The 15,362-nt window shown below is 50.9% G+C and overlaps 1 protein-coding gene across 16 annotated transcripts in view; it reads left to right on the top strand.

The window, feature by feature from the left end:
• The window catches only part of UBR5 (ubiquitin protein ligase E3 component n-recognin 5), a 58,425-nt gene that overhangs the window by 27,685 nt on the left and 15,378 nt on the right, over window positions 1–15,362 (top strand). For 11 of the 16 annotated variants that reach the window (XM_078612179.1, XM_078612154.1, XM_078612258.1 and 8 more), the window contains 21 exons: window positions 338–388; window positions 1,363–1,486; window positions 2,349–2,446; window positions 3,011–3,153; window positions 3,598–3,689; window positions 3,962–4,108; window positions 4,763–4,881; window positions 5,508–5,634; window positions 6,091–6,217; window positions 6,681–6,841; window positions 7,407–7,646; window positions 8,222–8,342; window positions 9,571–9,670; window positions 9,953–10,078; window positions 10,203–10,511; window positions 10,988–11,253; window positions 11,424–11,641; window positions 12,130–12,360; window positions 13,535–13,608; window positions 14,441–14,613; window positions 15,154–15,267. In XM_078612179.1, the coding sequence (XP_078468305.1) occupies window positions 338–388; window positions 1,363–1,486; window positions 2,349–2,446; window positions 3,011–3,153; window positions 3,598–3,689; window positions 3,962–4,108; window positions 4,763–4,881; window positions 5,508–5,634; window positions 6,091–6,217; window positions 6,681–6,841; window positions 7,407–7,646; window positions 8,222–8,342; window positions 9,571–9,670; window positions 9,953–10,078; window positions 10,203–10,511; window positions 10,988–11,253; window positions 11,424–11,641; window positions 12,130–12,360; window positions 13,535–13,608; window positions 14,441–14,613; window positions 15,154–15,267 (3,161 nt within the window). The remainder of the gene's footprint in view (window positions 1–337; window positions 389–1,362; window positions 1,487–2,348; window positions 2,447–3,010; window positions 3,154–3,597; window positions 3,690–3,961; window positions 4,109–4,762; window positions 4,882–5,507; window positions 5,635–6,090; window positions 6,218–6,680; window positions 6,842–7,406; window positions 7,647–8,221; window positions 8,343–9,570; window positions 9,671–9,952; window positions 10,079–10,202; window positions 10,512–10,987; window positions 11,254–11,423; window positions 11,642–12,129; window positions 12,361–13,534; window positions 13,609–14,440; window positions 14,614–15,153; window positions 15,268–15,362) is intronic. The other 5 variants (XM_078612242.1, XM_078612265.1, XM_078612275.1 and 2 more) reach the window with 3 other exon arrangements.

Here is a 15,362-nt window from a genome sequence, read left to right on the forward strand (position 1 = left end):
CCAGGCAACACCTGTAATTTATTTGAATTCACAAGAATGGCAAGCCAGTTGATGTCAGCCGCTGACCAATAGCAACTTGCAAAAAAATACTGGCGCAGTAAATTTTATTTTGCAAATGATTTAACTTTTAGAATATAAAACTGTCGTTATGTTATATCTTGACAAACATTACATTCTTTAACAAGACGCTTCACTGATCTGCGAGAGTTCTGAATGGATTCCTCCTCGTGGTATGATGCCGATCATACGATTGGGATAAAGCTGAGAATGCAAACAGTGAAAATGTGAATAAACTAAATAGATTTCGTTAAATATGGTCCTGTTTTGTTTTTATCAGCTTCGTCCTCTGCAGGACCAGGCCCATCGACCGGAGCACCCAGCCTGGCGGGTAATTGGCAAGCACATACATGAAGGCAAACATCCGCTATGTAGCCCTTTTGCAATCTGTATGTTAGCTAGCATCTATTAAAGCCAACACGACATTTGAGGGGGTGTTGCGAACAGCACCACGCCCAGCCGATGTTTGCACACCTTCATAGTTGGGGTTCAATTGATATAAGGGAGGCTCTTGCCACGTTCTGACACCTTTTGTTAATCATGTTGTCCATGATGGGGAATTGAACCCAGTCACCGAGATCATAGTGTGTTGTGTAAATCGCAGTACCACCACTCCTGAATTATACATACACGTCCGCACTTACACAGCTTAGACTGTCAGTGGGCAGGTGTTCTCACCTTTGCATTTGTGGGGCCTCCTCTGATTAACCCCTAAACTCTGCCTCCTGGATCGCAGGCTCATACTACCACACCTGGCCAGTGTTTCATTCGACCGGTGTACAGAATAAATATTTTCTGGCAGATGCATGGACAGACACATTGATAGACAACTGAGGGACACATGGACAAACACTCATTCGCACAAGGATCGACACCAACAGACACCACATGGACAGCAAAATGGATAGGACACCCTGATGAGACCCGAGAATGACCACTGACAGACACAAGGAGAGAATCAGAATATTTATTTATACTGGAGGAATCTTATGCGTTATGAAGCTCTTTCACGAGGGGCATATCAGAACATTACAACAAACAATACAAAACACGATAGGAGTGCAAAGTATATAAAAGTAAGCAAATAACAAAAAAATATACAAATAAAACTATCTTGTTTTATCTTACCAAGTAAAGCCCACTGCTATTAGCTTTTTTTTCAGACACTGATGGACGTACGGAAAAATGCTGACAGATACAGGAACTGGCGTCCATAAATTGGAAACGCGGACATCCAGCAGGCTCGGAGGGCTGTGTCGACTCTGCTGGCCTTGCTAACGCTCGTCTCATCGTATGCTCCCCCAGGCTCCTCGAAGGAGGCGTCGGCGTCGGAACCCAAAGATCGCAAGGCCACGGCGCACGCCATCCTCAAGCTGCTGTGCGAGACGAGCCTGCTCAAGTTCTACATGCGCGAGCTGCTCTCCGCCAAGTACGGTCCCGTCCGCTATGCCTGGGGTCAGGTTAAGTTTGATTTAGGGGCTCAGAGTTGATGTAGTTTTGGTGGGAGTGCCCCCTTTGTACATGAAATCTGTCACTTTTTTTGCCACAACCCCCATGCCCAATGCCAAACACTTCAAATTCGTCACGTAACTGGTTGAAAGGGATAGTAATGCCATGGCTTTAATACTTACTAAATGATCTGCAGGCTTTAGCATAGAGTTACAGTATTGCATTTCAACCATTCTAACGATAAAAAAAAATTGGGGGCAGGGGGGGCTCTCAAAGTCCAAGGCCCTTGGGCTGCAGGCCTGAAAGACCCTCCGTGCATTAAACCTCCCATAGCTACACCACCCGTGCTCTTGTTCCTTCACTGGCTTAGCCTCCTGAAGGACTCCTGCACTCTGACCTATGCAAAGATCTTTGGTTTATAAAAGTCCATTTGAATTACATTAATTCCCAATTATATGAAAACGAAACAACTATTTTTATTTTACCAGATTAGGCCAACTGAGCTCTTTCAGAAGCTACCTGGCCATAAATGATTGCTCAACAAGCTACCATAGGTGCTGGGTGGATTGTTGCATCACACAACCAAGAATTTCATTCCCACAATTCAGGATCTTATTTGGTGTCATTTCAGAGCTTGGACACAACCATTACGAGCCTATAAGAGAGGCACTCAGTCCCAGGGCATAAATCCAGATCTCGCCTATGTGGGCTGAAGGCTCTTGTCATGGCCATTATGAGTCTTTGAGCTGCATTTACTCTTCTCTGGGACCAGTATATTTTGTTACGCTGAGTAAATGAGTGTACGCTCTATTAACGGCGTACGTGCGTTGCTGTGTGTGTAGGGATGCAAGAGGCATGACGCCATTCATGCTGGCGGTGAGCGGGCGTGCATACCCGGCCGCCATCACCGTGCTCGAGACGGCGCAGAAGGTGGCAAAAGGTGGGCACGGCCAGGCACCACGGCACTCACCCGTGACTCCGTGTGTCCCTTCTCACCCCCCTCTCTCCATCTTTATTCTCCCTTCTGGCCCCTCCCACTCTGACTTTTTCTACTTTTCGTTCTGCTTCCACGTTTTTCGCTCTGTTGGGCATGCAACAACAATGAATCGATTACAATTGATTCTTACACGGAAGAATATATGCATCAAATCGTCAATGTGACATAAGCACACGAAAATGTAAAATGTTAAATCAATAACTTGGGTGGTCGCTTACTATCACCATGAGTGTTTCAATAATGAAAGATGCTTTTAATTATTTCCTAACTCGTGTCGGTGATCGTAACAAAAATTCCTTGGAGAAAGAGGCATGACGTTGCTACTCATGTGCAGTATTTTTTCCCCAGATCTATTCGACTGTGGCAGGCGAATCACATGATCAAATATCGTTGTGCCCCTTGCACATCTACACATTATAAGAGCAGTGAGCTCCTATTTATTGTTTTGTCCTCTGTGTAATGACCGCTCGCTCCCTCCTACTTGTGCGTCCGTGTGCCGGTGCCCAGGTGACGCTCAGACTGAGAACCGGGACGACTTCATGAGCATGATCTGCCCCACGGGCACCAATCCAGACGACTCGCCGCTTTACGTGCTTTGCTGCAACGACACCTGCAGCTTCACATGGACAGGGGCTGAGCACATCAACCAGGTGAGCCTCGGCAGCATATGGGTAGTTAGCAGGTGTATAGAGCAGCAGCAATTCCTAGGTTAAACGCGATTGTTGTTTCACAATACTCGCATTGAACCACAGGTGTAAATTATTTTTTGTTTGTGCAAATTTTATGCAATTATATAGCAGCAATGGGATTGACCAGTGGCATTTTCTCGCACATAAAACCCTTGAATGATATTTACTGTAGGCATTGAGTGAATTGCGTGCTTGGTCATGGGAAGACATGAGAATTTGGCCAAGCAGCCCTGGTAAGACTGATCCTTAAGGATGTTAGGACGAGCTAGTTGTACCTCCGAGTAGTGCGTTGGCCACGTCCGGTGCGAAAGAAAGTTCTACATACATACAACAATATCTTGCGTGCACAGGTGAAGAGAGTGAAGACTCTGTTGGGTTAACATTAACGCCCTCTCCCCTTGGCAGGACATCTTCGAGTGTCGCACGTGCGGCCTCCTGGAGTCGCTGTGCTGCTGCACAGAGTGCGCCCGCGTCTGCCACAAGGGGCACGACTGCAAGTGCGTAGACGCCCCCACTCCTCTTCCTAACCCCCCCCCCTGCACCGTGTGTACAGCTGAAAGTACACGTTTATTTTGGGCTTCAGTCTTCCTTTAAACATTGTGAAATTGTAAGCACTCTATTGTGCCATCTTTAGCATATTAACATGGAGCCAGGTACAGTTGATTGTAAAACATCTTTGGCATTAAATTGTGTAATTGTAAAGTGCTCAATTTTGAATTTGGTGTTCAATAATTGTTTCTGTTGCATTGAATTCTGAACACGCGCTCAGGCTGAAGAGGACTTCGCCCACCGCGTACTGCGACTGCTGGGAGAAGTGCAAGTGCAAGACGCTCATCGCCGGGCAGAAAGCGGCACGGCTGGAGCTGCTGCACCGCCTGCTCACCACCACGGACCTGGTCACACGGCCCAACAGCCGGTAACCACATCCCCCCTCCACCTCTGATCCCTGACCCTTTGCCCGTCCCTTCATATGGCTTGTATCTTCCCCCCCCCCCACACCACTTTGTTAATTGTTCCTTCAATCTGCTTTTTTATTAAAATGTTCCAACCAAAGTTGAATGTGATGCATTATCTCTGACCATATTCTATCTGTCTGGCAATCCAACTGTGTGATATTGGGGGGGAATTGGCATGACGTGCCCTCTAGAAAACTGGCAAAATTGATTAAGGCAGTGCTCAAAACTTGTGCATAAAGGATCTGCCTCTGTGCCCCGTTCCGACTGGCCTTGTGCTCTTCTTAATTTTAATTTCTCCCACTTTTCTTACTCGCTCCCATTCCTCCCCTCCCTATTGTGACAGTCCTGACCCGAAATGTAACAATAATCCATTGCTTTTCATTTTGTCTTGGGTTGTAGTTTTGTTTGCTCACTTAACCTAAGTTTCATCATTAGCATACCTACACATCGGCATCGCTACTCGCACACATTGTTCGAAGCACGTACCTTGAGGGTAAGAATTTGTTTTAATGAATGAATTGATTGCGACATGCCAAGTCTGCACAGCTGAACGGACGACTGCTTATGTGGGTGTTCGTGCGTGTGTGTGCGTCTGTGTGCTTGGCCTCTCTCAGGGGGGAGCACCTGCTGCTGTTCCTGGTGCAGACGGTGGCGCGACAGATGGTGGAGCACTGCCAGTACCGCCCCCCTCGTGGGCGGGACGAGCGCACGCGCAAGCCGGCTGGCGCCGATGGTAAAACTGCTGATTCCCGGTCCCTCGCTTGCAGGATTTGTCCATTTACACACAGACACGGAAATACACGCACACACCCATATGCACACGTGCACGCGCGGACACGGAGTTGCACACAGAGACAAAGACCCCCCATATAGCCTTTACACACACACAGGTAAACACAGACAGAGATACACAAAGAAAACGATGTGCTTCATTTCCTTTCGAAACACACCATGAGTTGTGGGAGGAAATGGACTTCCAAGAAAATGGGCATGGGCAGGACACGTTACTATCAGAGATGATTGCTGGGGGTCGAGATTAACGATGGAATGTCAATCCAAAGGAAGACAGTGGCTAAGGAAGTTGGCACGATCAAATCGGCTTGTGTGCAGGGGCTGGGGTGGATTCCTACCTGTGTAGGTCCGTGAGAGATGGCCACGGCTTGGGGAGGCAGTGGATTCCTCGCTGCTGATGATGATGATGAGGGCAGGTTCACCTTGAACCAGCCGAGTTTCATGTGTGCTTCTAAGTGCGGTGACTATCGGGTGCGCGTGTAGCAGCGCTCTCTATTTGTGTGGTGTAGCTGTGGGTGTTTACGTCAGTGTGCTTGTGCTAATGTGTATCTCGCTGGGTATTTTCAGAAGCAGACATGCCGGACCACGACCTGGAGCCTCCCCGGTTCGCTCAGCAGGCCCTGGAGCGCGTCTTGAAGGATTGGAATGCCGTGAAGTCCATGATCACATTCGGATCCCAGGAGAACAAGGACCCGTCAGTACCCGCAGAACGCTGGGGACCCACAACAGACATTGGAGATACATAGCAAACACTGGGGACCCATAACAAACACTGCGGACCCATAACACATGCTGTTGACCCATAACAAACACTGACATGGTCAACAAACCCTGGGTTTGTGTCACTGTGTTGGTTCAATGTATACTTGTGCATGTGTGTTTGTGTACGTTTGTGTCTGTGTACGCGGTTGTCTGTGCACCTTGTGTGTGCACACCTGAGTGCAAGTGCACCTGTGTGCTTTTAGGTATGTGTGCATTGCTGTTGGCCAAGTGTGCGTGTATTTACGTGTACTTGTACAAGCGTGTGTACTCGTGTACCTGCGCGTATGAGCACGTGTACTTGTGTGGTCTAGTGTGTGGACTCGTGTATGCGTGCGTGTGTAAGTTTGCGCACTCACGTGTGCATGGATGTGTACGCGTGTGTACTCAGGTTGAGCGCCAGCAGCCGCATCGCACACCTGCTGGCGGAGGAGCAGGTGTACCTGTCCCAGCAGAGCGGCACCATCCGCCTTGACTGCTTCACCCACTGTCTGCTCGTCAAGTGCTCCGACATGGGGGTGCGAATTGCCGACCCCCGTTCCTTAACCTCGCACCTAAAACCTATAACTTGTTGAGCCACCCATACTTGACATCTGTGAAAAAGAGCTTCATAGCTCATCGGATTCCTCCAGTAAAAATAAAGATGCTGATTCTGACCTGGAGATTCTGCTGTGCCTTGATGTGGCGTTACACCACATCGCATGACCTGACACTGTTTGATGCTTCTGTGAAGTGGGAATTAATAATTTACATTGATGTATATTTGTGCAATATTTTACTTTTCTCAAGTCACATGTTTTTTCTCTGATTTCTCGTTGCTTCATCGCTGCACTTAATTTGTTTTGCTTTTGTAATTTCGGCAACTCTGGTCCCTTGCAAATTCGACTATCCTAGTCTCTGAGTTCTCACCTGGCTAAACAAAATAAACTTGAACTTGATGTGACTCGACCTGACCTCGTCGTGTGCCCAACCCCCGTGCAGCTGCTGGACACGCTGCTGACGACGCTGGTGACGGAGCTGCAGAACAAGTACACGCCCGGGCGGCGTGAGGAGGCGGTGGCCGTGACGCGCCGCTTCCTGCGCTCGGTGGCACGCATCTTCGTGATCCTGAGCGTCGAGATGGCCTCCTCCAAGAAGAAGAAGTGAGTGCAGGGACGCGCCCCCTCTTTTCTGACCTTCGGCACCTCCAACTTTTCCCCAACACCCCTATCTGTTTGGCTCACGTGGACCTCCCTAATTCCAGCCCAACGGAGCAACAACCGTACGCTGCCTCACCGTGGGCTGTGGTTTCTGAGGCTCCGCGCTGCAGAGTTGGGAGTGGGCAAAGGTTCTTGGAGGGTTTAAGTAGTCGGATTCGCCAACACACGAATGTGTGTATTGCATCTACAAAAGCTCTGCCATATCCCGGACCACCAGCACAAAATAAATGGATGTGTGGCCATTTCAGATTGTGTAGAGGTCGTAGGGTAAGCAAGGGTGGGGCAGGCTAGTGAATGTCACGACGGTGGCTGTCAGAGTGTAACACTATTGTAAGGTCGTAGTGCAAGAGTGATTGGGTGTTGGAGCTTGGTGACATAAGCATCTTTGCTTTTCAGAACAAAGGTCATGTCACTTGTGCCTTCCTCTGCTCTTCATTTCCCTGCACTGCTAAACTCCTCGTCCTCCCCCAAACCCCTTGCCCCTGTTGCATTACCGCCACCCCCGCAGTAACTTCGTGCCACAGCCCATCGGCAAGTGCAAGCGCGTGTTCCAGGCGTTGCTGCCGCTCGCCGTCGAGGAGTTGTGCCACGTGGCCGAGTCGCTCATCGTGCCCGTGCGCATGGGCGTGGCGCGGCCCACGGCGCCATTTGCGCTCGTCAGCACCAGCCTGGACGCCATGCAGGGCAGCGAGGAGATCTTCTCCGTGGAGCCGCTGCCACCGCGCCCGGCTGCCGACGACAGCAGCAGGTCAGGGGTGGGACGGGTGCCACTGTGGGGGCAGGGCGTGCGTAGGTGGGGCAGTGGCTGTAGGTGGTCTGTGTGGAGGTGGCTGAGTGATGTCACTCGGTGGGGAGGTAAATGGGGAGTGTGTGGCCAGTGGCAAGGGAGGCCGCGTCAGTGATGGTGTCACACTGCATATGAAGGTTTTTAAAAAATATTTTAAAGCAAGCGGGATTAGCTTGTGTCAAATTGTCTGGAGAAACGTGGCGCAGTGCTTAGCGTGCTTTGCTCCTGACGCAGCCACCCGACCAATAACGATGGCAGATATTTGAATTGGTCCAAGTGGATCTCGTCTAGATCGACTCGGCCTTAAATGAGTACCAGGTGCGGTTTGTAAAAATCACCAGTGGGGAGAAAAAATCTGCTGGGTGTGGAATTGGCCACCCACCTTCATGTGCCGTGCCGGCTCATGAACAGCACTTGTCCCAGCAGTCTGTCTAAGGCTATACGGGGGATCTTTGTCTTTTGTGCGCTCGAGTACGTGTGCGTCCGCACAAGTGTAACTTGAATTCGCGCGTGCATGCACCTGCATACTCATGTAGGAGCTCGCAGCAGTCTGCGTACATGGCGCACGCGGCCCAGCAGAGGCGCGGAGGCCCCGCTCCCGTGGCGCGCGGCAGGGATGACGAGGCTGACGAGTTGGTGTCTGCTGACGTCGAGGAGGTCAGTCCGATCACCCCTTCCCCCGCCACCACTCGCTCGCCCCCTCATTCGCTCGCCCATTCACTCGCTCGCCCATTCACTTGCTCGTCCACTTGCCCGCCCGCTCACTTGCCCCATCGCTGCCTTGCTCGCCCATCTGTGCACTGCGCCCTCTTGCCGGCATGCTCCCCACACCCCACCTCCCACTCCCTTTATCACACATTCGAGATGGCCACGAGAGGGCTGCAGTTTTGTTGAATACAAAAAAACAATATCCAGGTGAGAACTCCATTGACAAGGATGTTCTCAGTTGCAAAGAGTGGCCTCGATCACCAAAATAACAAAAGCAAAGTACAGCATTTAGGCAAAAAGAAATTAGAGCAAAAACAACCCGAATAAAAGTCGAGCAATTGTTTGTGAACCTGTGTGTGCATGGTTTCGAGTGTTATCCCCTCTTGTATAATGGGTTTTTTCTGACCACCACATGACACCAACCGCTGTTTAACAGCAAACTGACTCAACATCTCAATACCGATCCTCTTGAAAATGTATAAAGACTCGAAGGCTTTCTTAGATGAAATGCACAAACACACAAGTATAGTTTATTTACAAAGTAACTGGAGCTATGAGAAGAAAATGTAAGAACTCCATTCTTTTTCTCCACGTAAATTAGTGTTTTAACTCATCAGCCTATTCGCTTTCCAGGTCATTGTTATCCAGCAGTATTTCTTTAAGTAGGCAAACTCTATACTGGTTTCAACCTTCTGGTTCCCGGCTTGTTAAAGAATGCTTCTGGATTACCACATGTTATTGAGAAGAGCACCACGTATAAACTACGAAGCGAAAAGCAATAGCTGTGAGGGCTTTGCCAGGCTGTGGAGGTGACATGTTAACTCCCTCACCCGGTATGCAGGAGGTCGTGGGTTCGATCCTAGCCCCCCTGATGCCTGCATTTTTGGAGTTTGCACGTTCCTCCCTGCGGTCGCGTGGATATTTCCCTTGGTCCTCCAGTTTTTCCCTCCACATTTATACATTTCTCATAACAAGCCGCTTCGTTGAGCTATCATTTCTGGCCAGGTTGCTTCTGAAAAATAACTATATAGCTACGTACGGTACGAAAGAAGTTCAACATACATAGATTACCTGGTGAAATAAAAATAGTTTTTAGTTTAGTTTAGGCTGCATTGAACGCAGAGCCCAATCCGTGGTGCGTGTGCTCTGCTGGTGGTGCTCTCGCCGTGGCTGGCAGGTGGAGGTGGTTGAGGGCGTCGTCGGTGAAGAGGACCACCACGAGGAGGCGGAGGAGAATCCCGAGGCCGAGGGTCACCATGACGACCACGATGAAGATGGTACAGGGAGGGGTGGCACACTGACTTCATAATGGAGGAAAAACTGGCATCCGTCGGAACAGTTCTTTGTGCGAGTGCTTGTGTGTATGCGTGTGAGCTTTTTTATGCATACATCTTTGTGTGTGCCTATATTAGCATCTGTATTTGAGTGTATGTACAGCTGCCTGCTTGTACTTTTGTCTGCATATTCTTGTGTGCGTGTACACATGTATGTAAACGTGCTTGCAAGTTTGCGTGCGTTTGTCACCATGTGTGCGCCTGTCCGCGTGTCCGCGTGGTCAGCAAGCGACATGGAGCTGGACCTGCTGGCTGAGACGGAGAGCGACAGCGAGAGCAACCACAGCAACCAGGACAATGCCAGCGGGCGGCGCAGCGTGGTGACCGCCGCCACCGCTGGCTCTGAGGCTGGTAGGCAGCATCGCCCGGCCCCTCGCTTAGCTCGTTAACTCGTCCACTTGTTTACCCGTTGCTTAATTGATTCGTCGGTCAGATCGTCGCTTCGTCCGCTAACTAGTTTGCCGTTCGTGAGCAGGCGCAAGCAGCGTGCCGGCCTTCTTCTCGGAGGACGACTCGCAGTCGGACGAGTCAAGCGACTCTGAGAGCAGCAGCTCGCCCACCGAGGAGGAGGAGCAGGACGGCTTCCTGCAGGACGAGCCGCTGGAACGCACAGCCAACAGTGCGCATGCCAGCAGTGCTGCTCAGGCACCACGCTCGATGCAGTGGGCGGTGCGCACGCCCCAACCCCAGCGGCCACCGCCTCCCACTTCGGCAGCCACCACCTCCGTCACCAGTCAGTCCGCGCGCTCGCTCACTGGCACGTTCGCGAACACGGTCGCACAGAGTACGCGCGCACTTACGCATGCATTTACGCACGCACTTTTGCACGCACTTTTGCACGCACTTTCGCACGCACTTACGCACGCACGTGCAGATCACTGTTAAGCATACAGTCTTGCAATAAGCATTGCTTAAATCACATGTCCTTGCCAGTGTATTTTACCTGCCTTAGCATTGAGCACGATCAGGAAGCTTGCGAGTGAACTGTTACTTTCAACCATCGAGGCTTTAAATCTGGCCTTTCTTAATTAAAAGTGGCACTACTTCTTTGGTAGCTGCCCTGGAGGACTCTGGGAAATGGCTGTCAGAGCCCTTGTATTCTCTCTAGTGCAGCAGCAACTTCAGGGGATCATATGCTCACATTTTAGAATAGGTGTCACATACTGGACGAGATAACGTTTCGTGCATGGCTTAACTCCAGCCTTTCTTGCCACTTCCTACCTCCTGTACCCTACCCCTACTCCCTGACCCCCAACCCAGGCTCGGGTGGCCTCATCTACATCGACCCGAACTCGCTGCGGCGCAGCACCACGCTCGGCTCGAACGCCGTGGCAGCGGCGGCAGCGCTGGAAGCCGGTAACTCCAGCAGCTACCTGACATCGGCGAGCGGGCTGGCGCGCGCCTACAGCATCGTGGTGCGCCAAGTGTCCGATCTCATGGGCCTGCTGCCCAAGTACTACCACCTGGTGGCCTCGCAGCTGCCCAGCTCGCTGACGCTGCGCTTCCAGGATGCCGTGCACCTGCAGGTGGGGGTGCGAGGAGGCACAGGGGACGTATCCAACTGTCTTGACATCAAATTGTGTGGGGGTCTATAGTGGTGGCCGATATAGTTTGGCGTTTGTGCGGAGCTAGCAGTCGCCACCTTTCCGCTCCATCGCGAGTCTTACCCGGTGTGTTTTGCCCCCGCCGGGAGCAGAAGTATGTGGAGGAGCACCTGGTGTTGACCTGGAACTGGATGGTGAGTGTCATGGACTCGACGGAGGCGCAGCTGCGCTACGGCTCGGCGCTGGCGTCGGCAGGCGACCCGTCGCATCCAAGCCATCCGCTCCATGCCTCGCAGAACCCCGCGCGGCGCGAACGCGAGCGGCCAAACCCTCGCGACGACGCGGCGCTACGTGGGCTCGAGTCACGCAGGTGGGCACACGCGCACTTGCGCTCACTCGCACAACGATGCGCACCCACGCAGAGGTGAGACACCGGATGGACGGAAAGAGGGAAGATCGGACAGATGGATGGAGAGACATACAGAAGGGCAGATGGATTAATGAATGGAGAGGGAGAAATGGATGGACAGAGAGGGAGAGATCAATGGACAGATGGACATTACTCGCTCTACCACTGACTTAATTAATTAGCCAACTAGCCACCGGTATTACACCTCGTTATCGAGTCTTCCACGAACAAGAACCACACATGCCAACCAGATGCAAGTACCAGTTTACTAGTTGTACCCTAACTCTCATCTGTAACCATATACCTCACACGAACAGTACGCATGAATACTAGACAACCAGCCTCCATCCCTCTGATCTCGCCATAACCGTAACATCTTACTTCACGTGTGGTCCTTCGTCTGTTCATGTTTGAGTGTCCGGAGTTCACTCCTCGCTGTGCCCCTGCAGACGCGCCACGCTGCTGTCGTCGCGCCACGGCCTGCTGTCGGCACGTGGCGACTTCCTGACGTACGCGCTGTCGCTGATGCGCGCGCATAAGGACGAGCACTCGGACATCCTGCCCCTGCTGGACGTGTGCTCGCTCAAGCACGTGGCGTACGTCTTCCAGGCGCTCATCTACTGGATCAAGGCCGTGAACCAGCAGACCACGCTGGACACGCCGCAGCTGGACCGCAAGCGGTATGCGGGGTGGGGCAGAGCACGCGCACTCTCGCACGCGGACTCTCTTACGCGCACACTCTCGCACTTTATGGTCCAAATTTGTGAAATTGTATCATTTACAATTTACTTGCCAACATTGCCTTTACTGGCAGAAAAAAATCCCACTTGCTGGCGGGCACTGTATTCACCCTTTACCTCGCAGGGACGGCTGCCACTAGGGATATTAATAGTAAGTGATGTCAGACAAATGAACCTGTGGCACTGAGGTCCTGGGTTTGAATCTGACATGATTAACCTGGTTCTCTATTGTGATAAGTCGATAGCCTGTGTCGTCATTAATACAACTTATTTTTTCATTTATCACCGAGTTTGGCTTATTACAATTCAGATAGTTGAACGCTTTTGTTTGAATGGCATGCTACAAACAAACGTGTCATGCAAGTGTAGGTAAGTGAGATCAGAAGTTGCTTTGCGAAAACAGCACTGGTTGTCGAGTGAGTTCAAAATCATGAACTGCTTTGCAATCCACACGCTCGAACCACTGCAACCAAACTCACAATCCTGCCCTGGGGCTTGGTCAACTTATCATTCATCCATTTGTCCATGATGAAATACATTTGTAGCATTCTAGATTTGAAGTTTTCATGACTGCAAGGATCCATTCTCTTTGGTTCTTTCGGTAAAGTCACGTAGGTGAAAATAAAATAAAATATTTTTTCACCTACGTGACTTTACCGAAAGAACCAAAGAGTATGGGGCATTTGTAGCACTTTGTGAGACGTTAAGAGTCGTGGGGCCTATGGATGAATGATCTGGCGATGGGAAGGAACCACTGTCATCAGTGTGTGCCGTATGTATGTTGAACTTCTTTCACACCGTATGTAGCCAACTGCTTATTGGAGGTGCAGGGGAAGGACAAACTATAAACACAAGCAGTTTTAAAGAAATTAGTTTTAAATAAAGGTGCATGGCTCCCAGTGGCTTCCGTTCCAGATGGCCACAGAATAGCATCTGAAAGTGCGCGATGCAATGGCGGTCTCTATTCGATGGCAAGTCAAAAGCCGCTGCTATTGCGTGATCACTTATGCTTCTTAACGAGATCAGCAAGGTATTGTGGTTCATTTGTGCCGAGCGATGTGCGGAGCGGTGACTGGTGGTGGTGGTGGTGGCTGCGTGCTTTGGCGTGTTGCAGGGCGCGCGACCTGCTCGAGCTGAGTCTGGAGACGGAGGACTCGGAGCATGAGAACGACGAGGACAGCAACATGAGTGAGACACGTGGCCATAGTAATAATAATATATATCAATATTCTGTCTTCTGGGGATTATTATTGGTTTCATGTTTTACGGGTATGGGACCTTTATTGTCTCCATGACCATTTCCACTATTACATGTGTGCGACATGATTTGCTTTATTTGCACTGGGTACAGTCAAACTTTATTTCCACCACTTCCACCATGACCATATTTTCAGGAATATAACACACTTTATTCCCAGCATCTTCCACGGTATATTTTCCACTTTACCAGGACATTGGATTTGAAAGATTAGTTTTTTTTTTTTTAATGACCACAAAGTTTGGGGCGTTTCTTTCCCGAGTGTTTTATAATCCGGAGAATCAGAATATAGTAGCGACGCTCGTGACATGGAACAGTGTTTATATATTGACGTCAGATGTCATCACGGTGCAGACATCCTGGTCAATACTGCCTTGAAGACGTGCAGGTTAGTGAACACTTGCTGACAGGAGGTCATAGGGGACAAACCCATACAAAGACAAAGATCCCCCTTATAGCCTACGTATGAAGGCCGGCAGGCACGGTACACGAAGGGGTGAGTGGCCAACACCATGCCCAACTGCCTTTGTTACTCCAATGCCGATGTTTCCACCCCAGATAATCAAGTCAACCTTGGGGGGAGACCTCGTATCTGTTTAAATATTCAATACTGATTTTATTCGTCGCTAGTTGGGTTTGTAGCACAGTGCACGAACAACTACGCTATCGTTCCCATACACACACAAACACCCTCCCCACACACGCGTACTCTCATGCATCTCCCCGCTACTCCCTCCACCCCTTGTGGCGCTACACGTGCAGGCGGCTCGCTGCCCTACAAGGACGAGGAGCTGCTGCCGTCGGAGTCGGGACAGCACCACGCCTTCTTCCGCCGCTCCGACTCCATGACGTTCCTGGGCTGCATCCCCCCGAACCCCTTCGAGGTTCCCCTGTCGGAGGCGCTACCCCTGGCCGACCAGCCCCACCTCCTCCAGGTGACGGCGCGCAGTGCCACCCCTTGCAGCGGTCGTCACAATCATCATCCTCGTCATTATCATCACTTGACTTTTATACCGCACCTCTCGTACACAAGATTTCGAGTTGCCCTGCGGCAGGGGGCCCCGTTGGCAGCTGTCACTGTGAAGGGGAAATGTGTTTTAGTCTGCCAGTAGTATGTGATGTTGGCATGTGGCTTCCCAGTAATTGATCAGCTTTATACAATTTTTTTGGCTGATACAGCTGTAGTATTGATCTGGGACAGCTGCTCGGCTGGAACCGCGAACCTGTGTGACCAAAATGCAAATGCCCTACCGCTCGGCCATGTCACCGCCCCACATTCGTGATCCAAGTGTTGATTTGAGACTCAAATTAAACCACAATGCAGCTTGCCTGTATCATACTAATGATAGTGGCGTTATGATTCATTCAAACTCCCCTGTGCCGCTGTCAGCGAGAGTACTGCAGGAATCTGCCGCATTCGATGGTTACCTAGCGCAAGACGTGTCTGAAGTTTTGTTTTTGCTGGGCGCCCACAGCCGAACGCGCGGAAGGAGGACCTGTTTGGGCGTCCGAGCCAGGGGCTCTACTCGAGCCACGCGGCCACAGACAAACCGGATCCCCGGGACGACGCGGCCAGGAGCTGCCTCGAGGTGGGGGGGGGGGGTGAAATTATGGTGGTCGTGGCTTTTACGACCCCCACTTATTGTGGTGGTTTTGATAGTCATGATTGTAGTATGTGTCTTGA

This window comes from Lampetra planeri, chromosome 2 (genome assembly GCF_965212315.1).
Source record: "Lampetra planeri chromosome 2, kcLamPlan1.2.h2, whole genome shotgun sequence".
Taxonomy (NCBI): domain Eukaryota; kingdom Metazoa; phylum Chordata; class Hyperoartia; order Petromyzontiformes; family Petromyzontidae; genus Lampetra; species Lampetra planeri.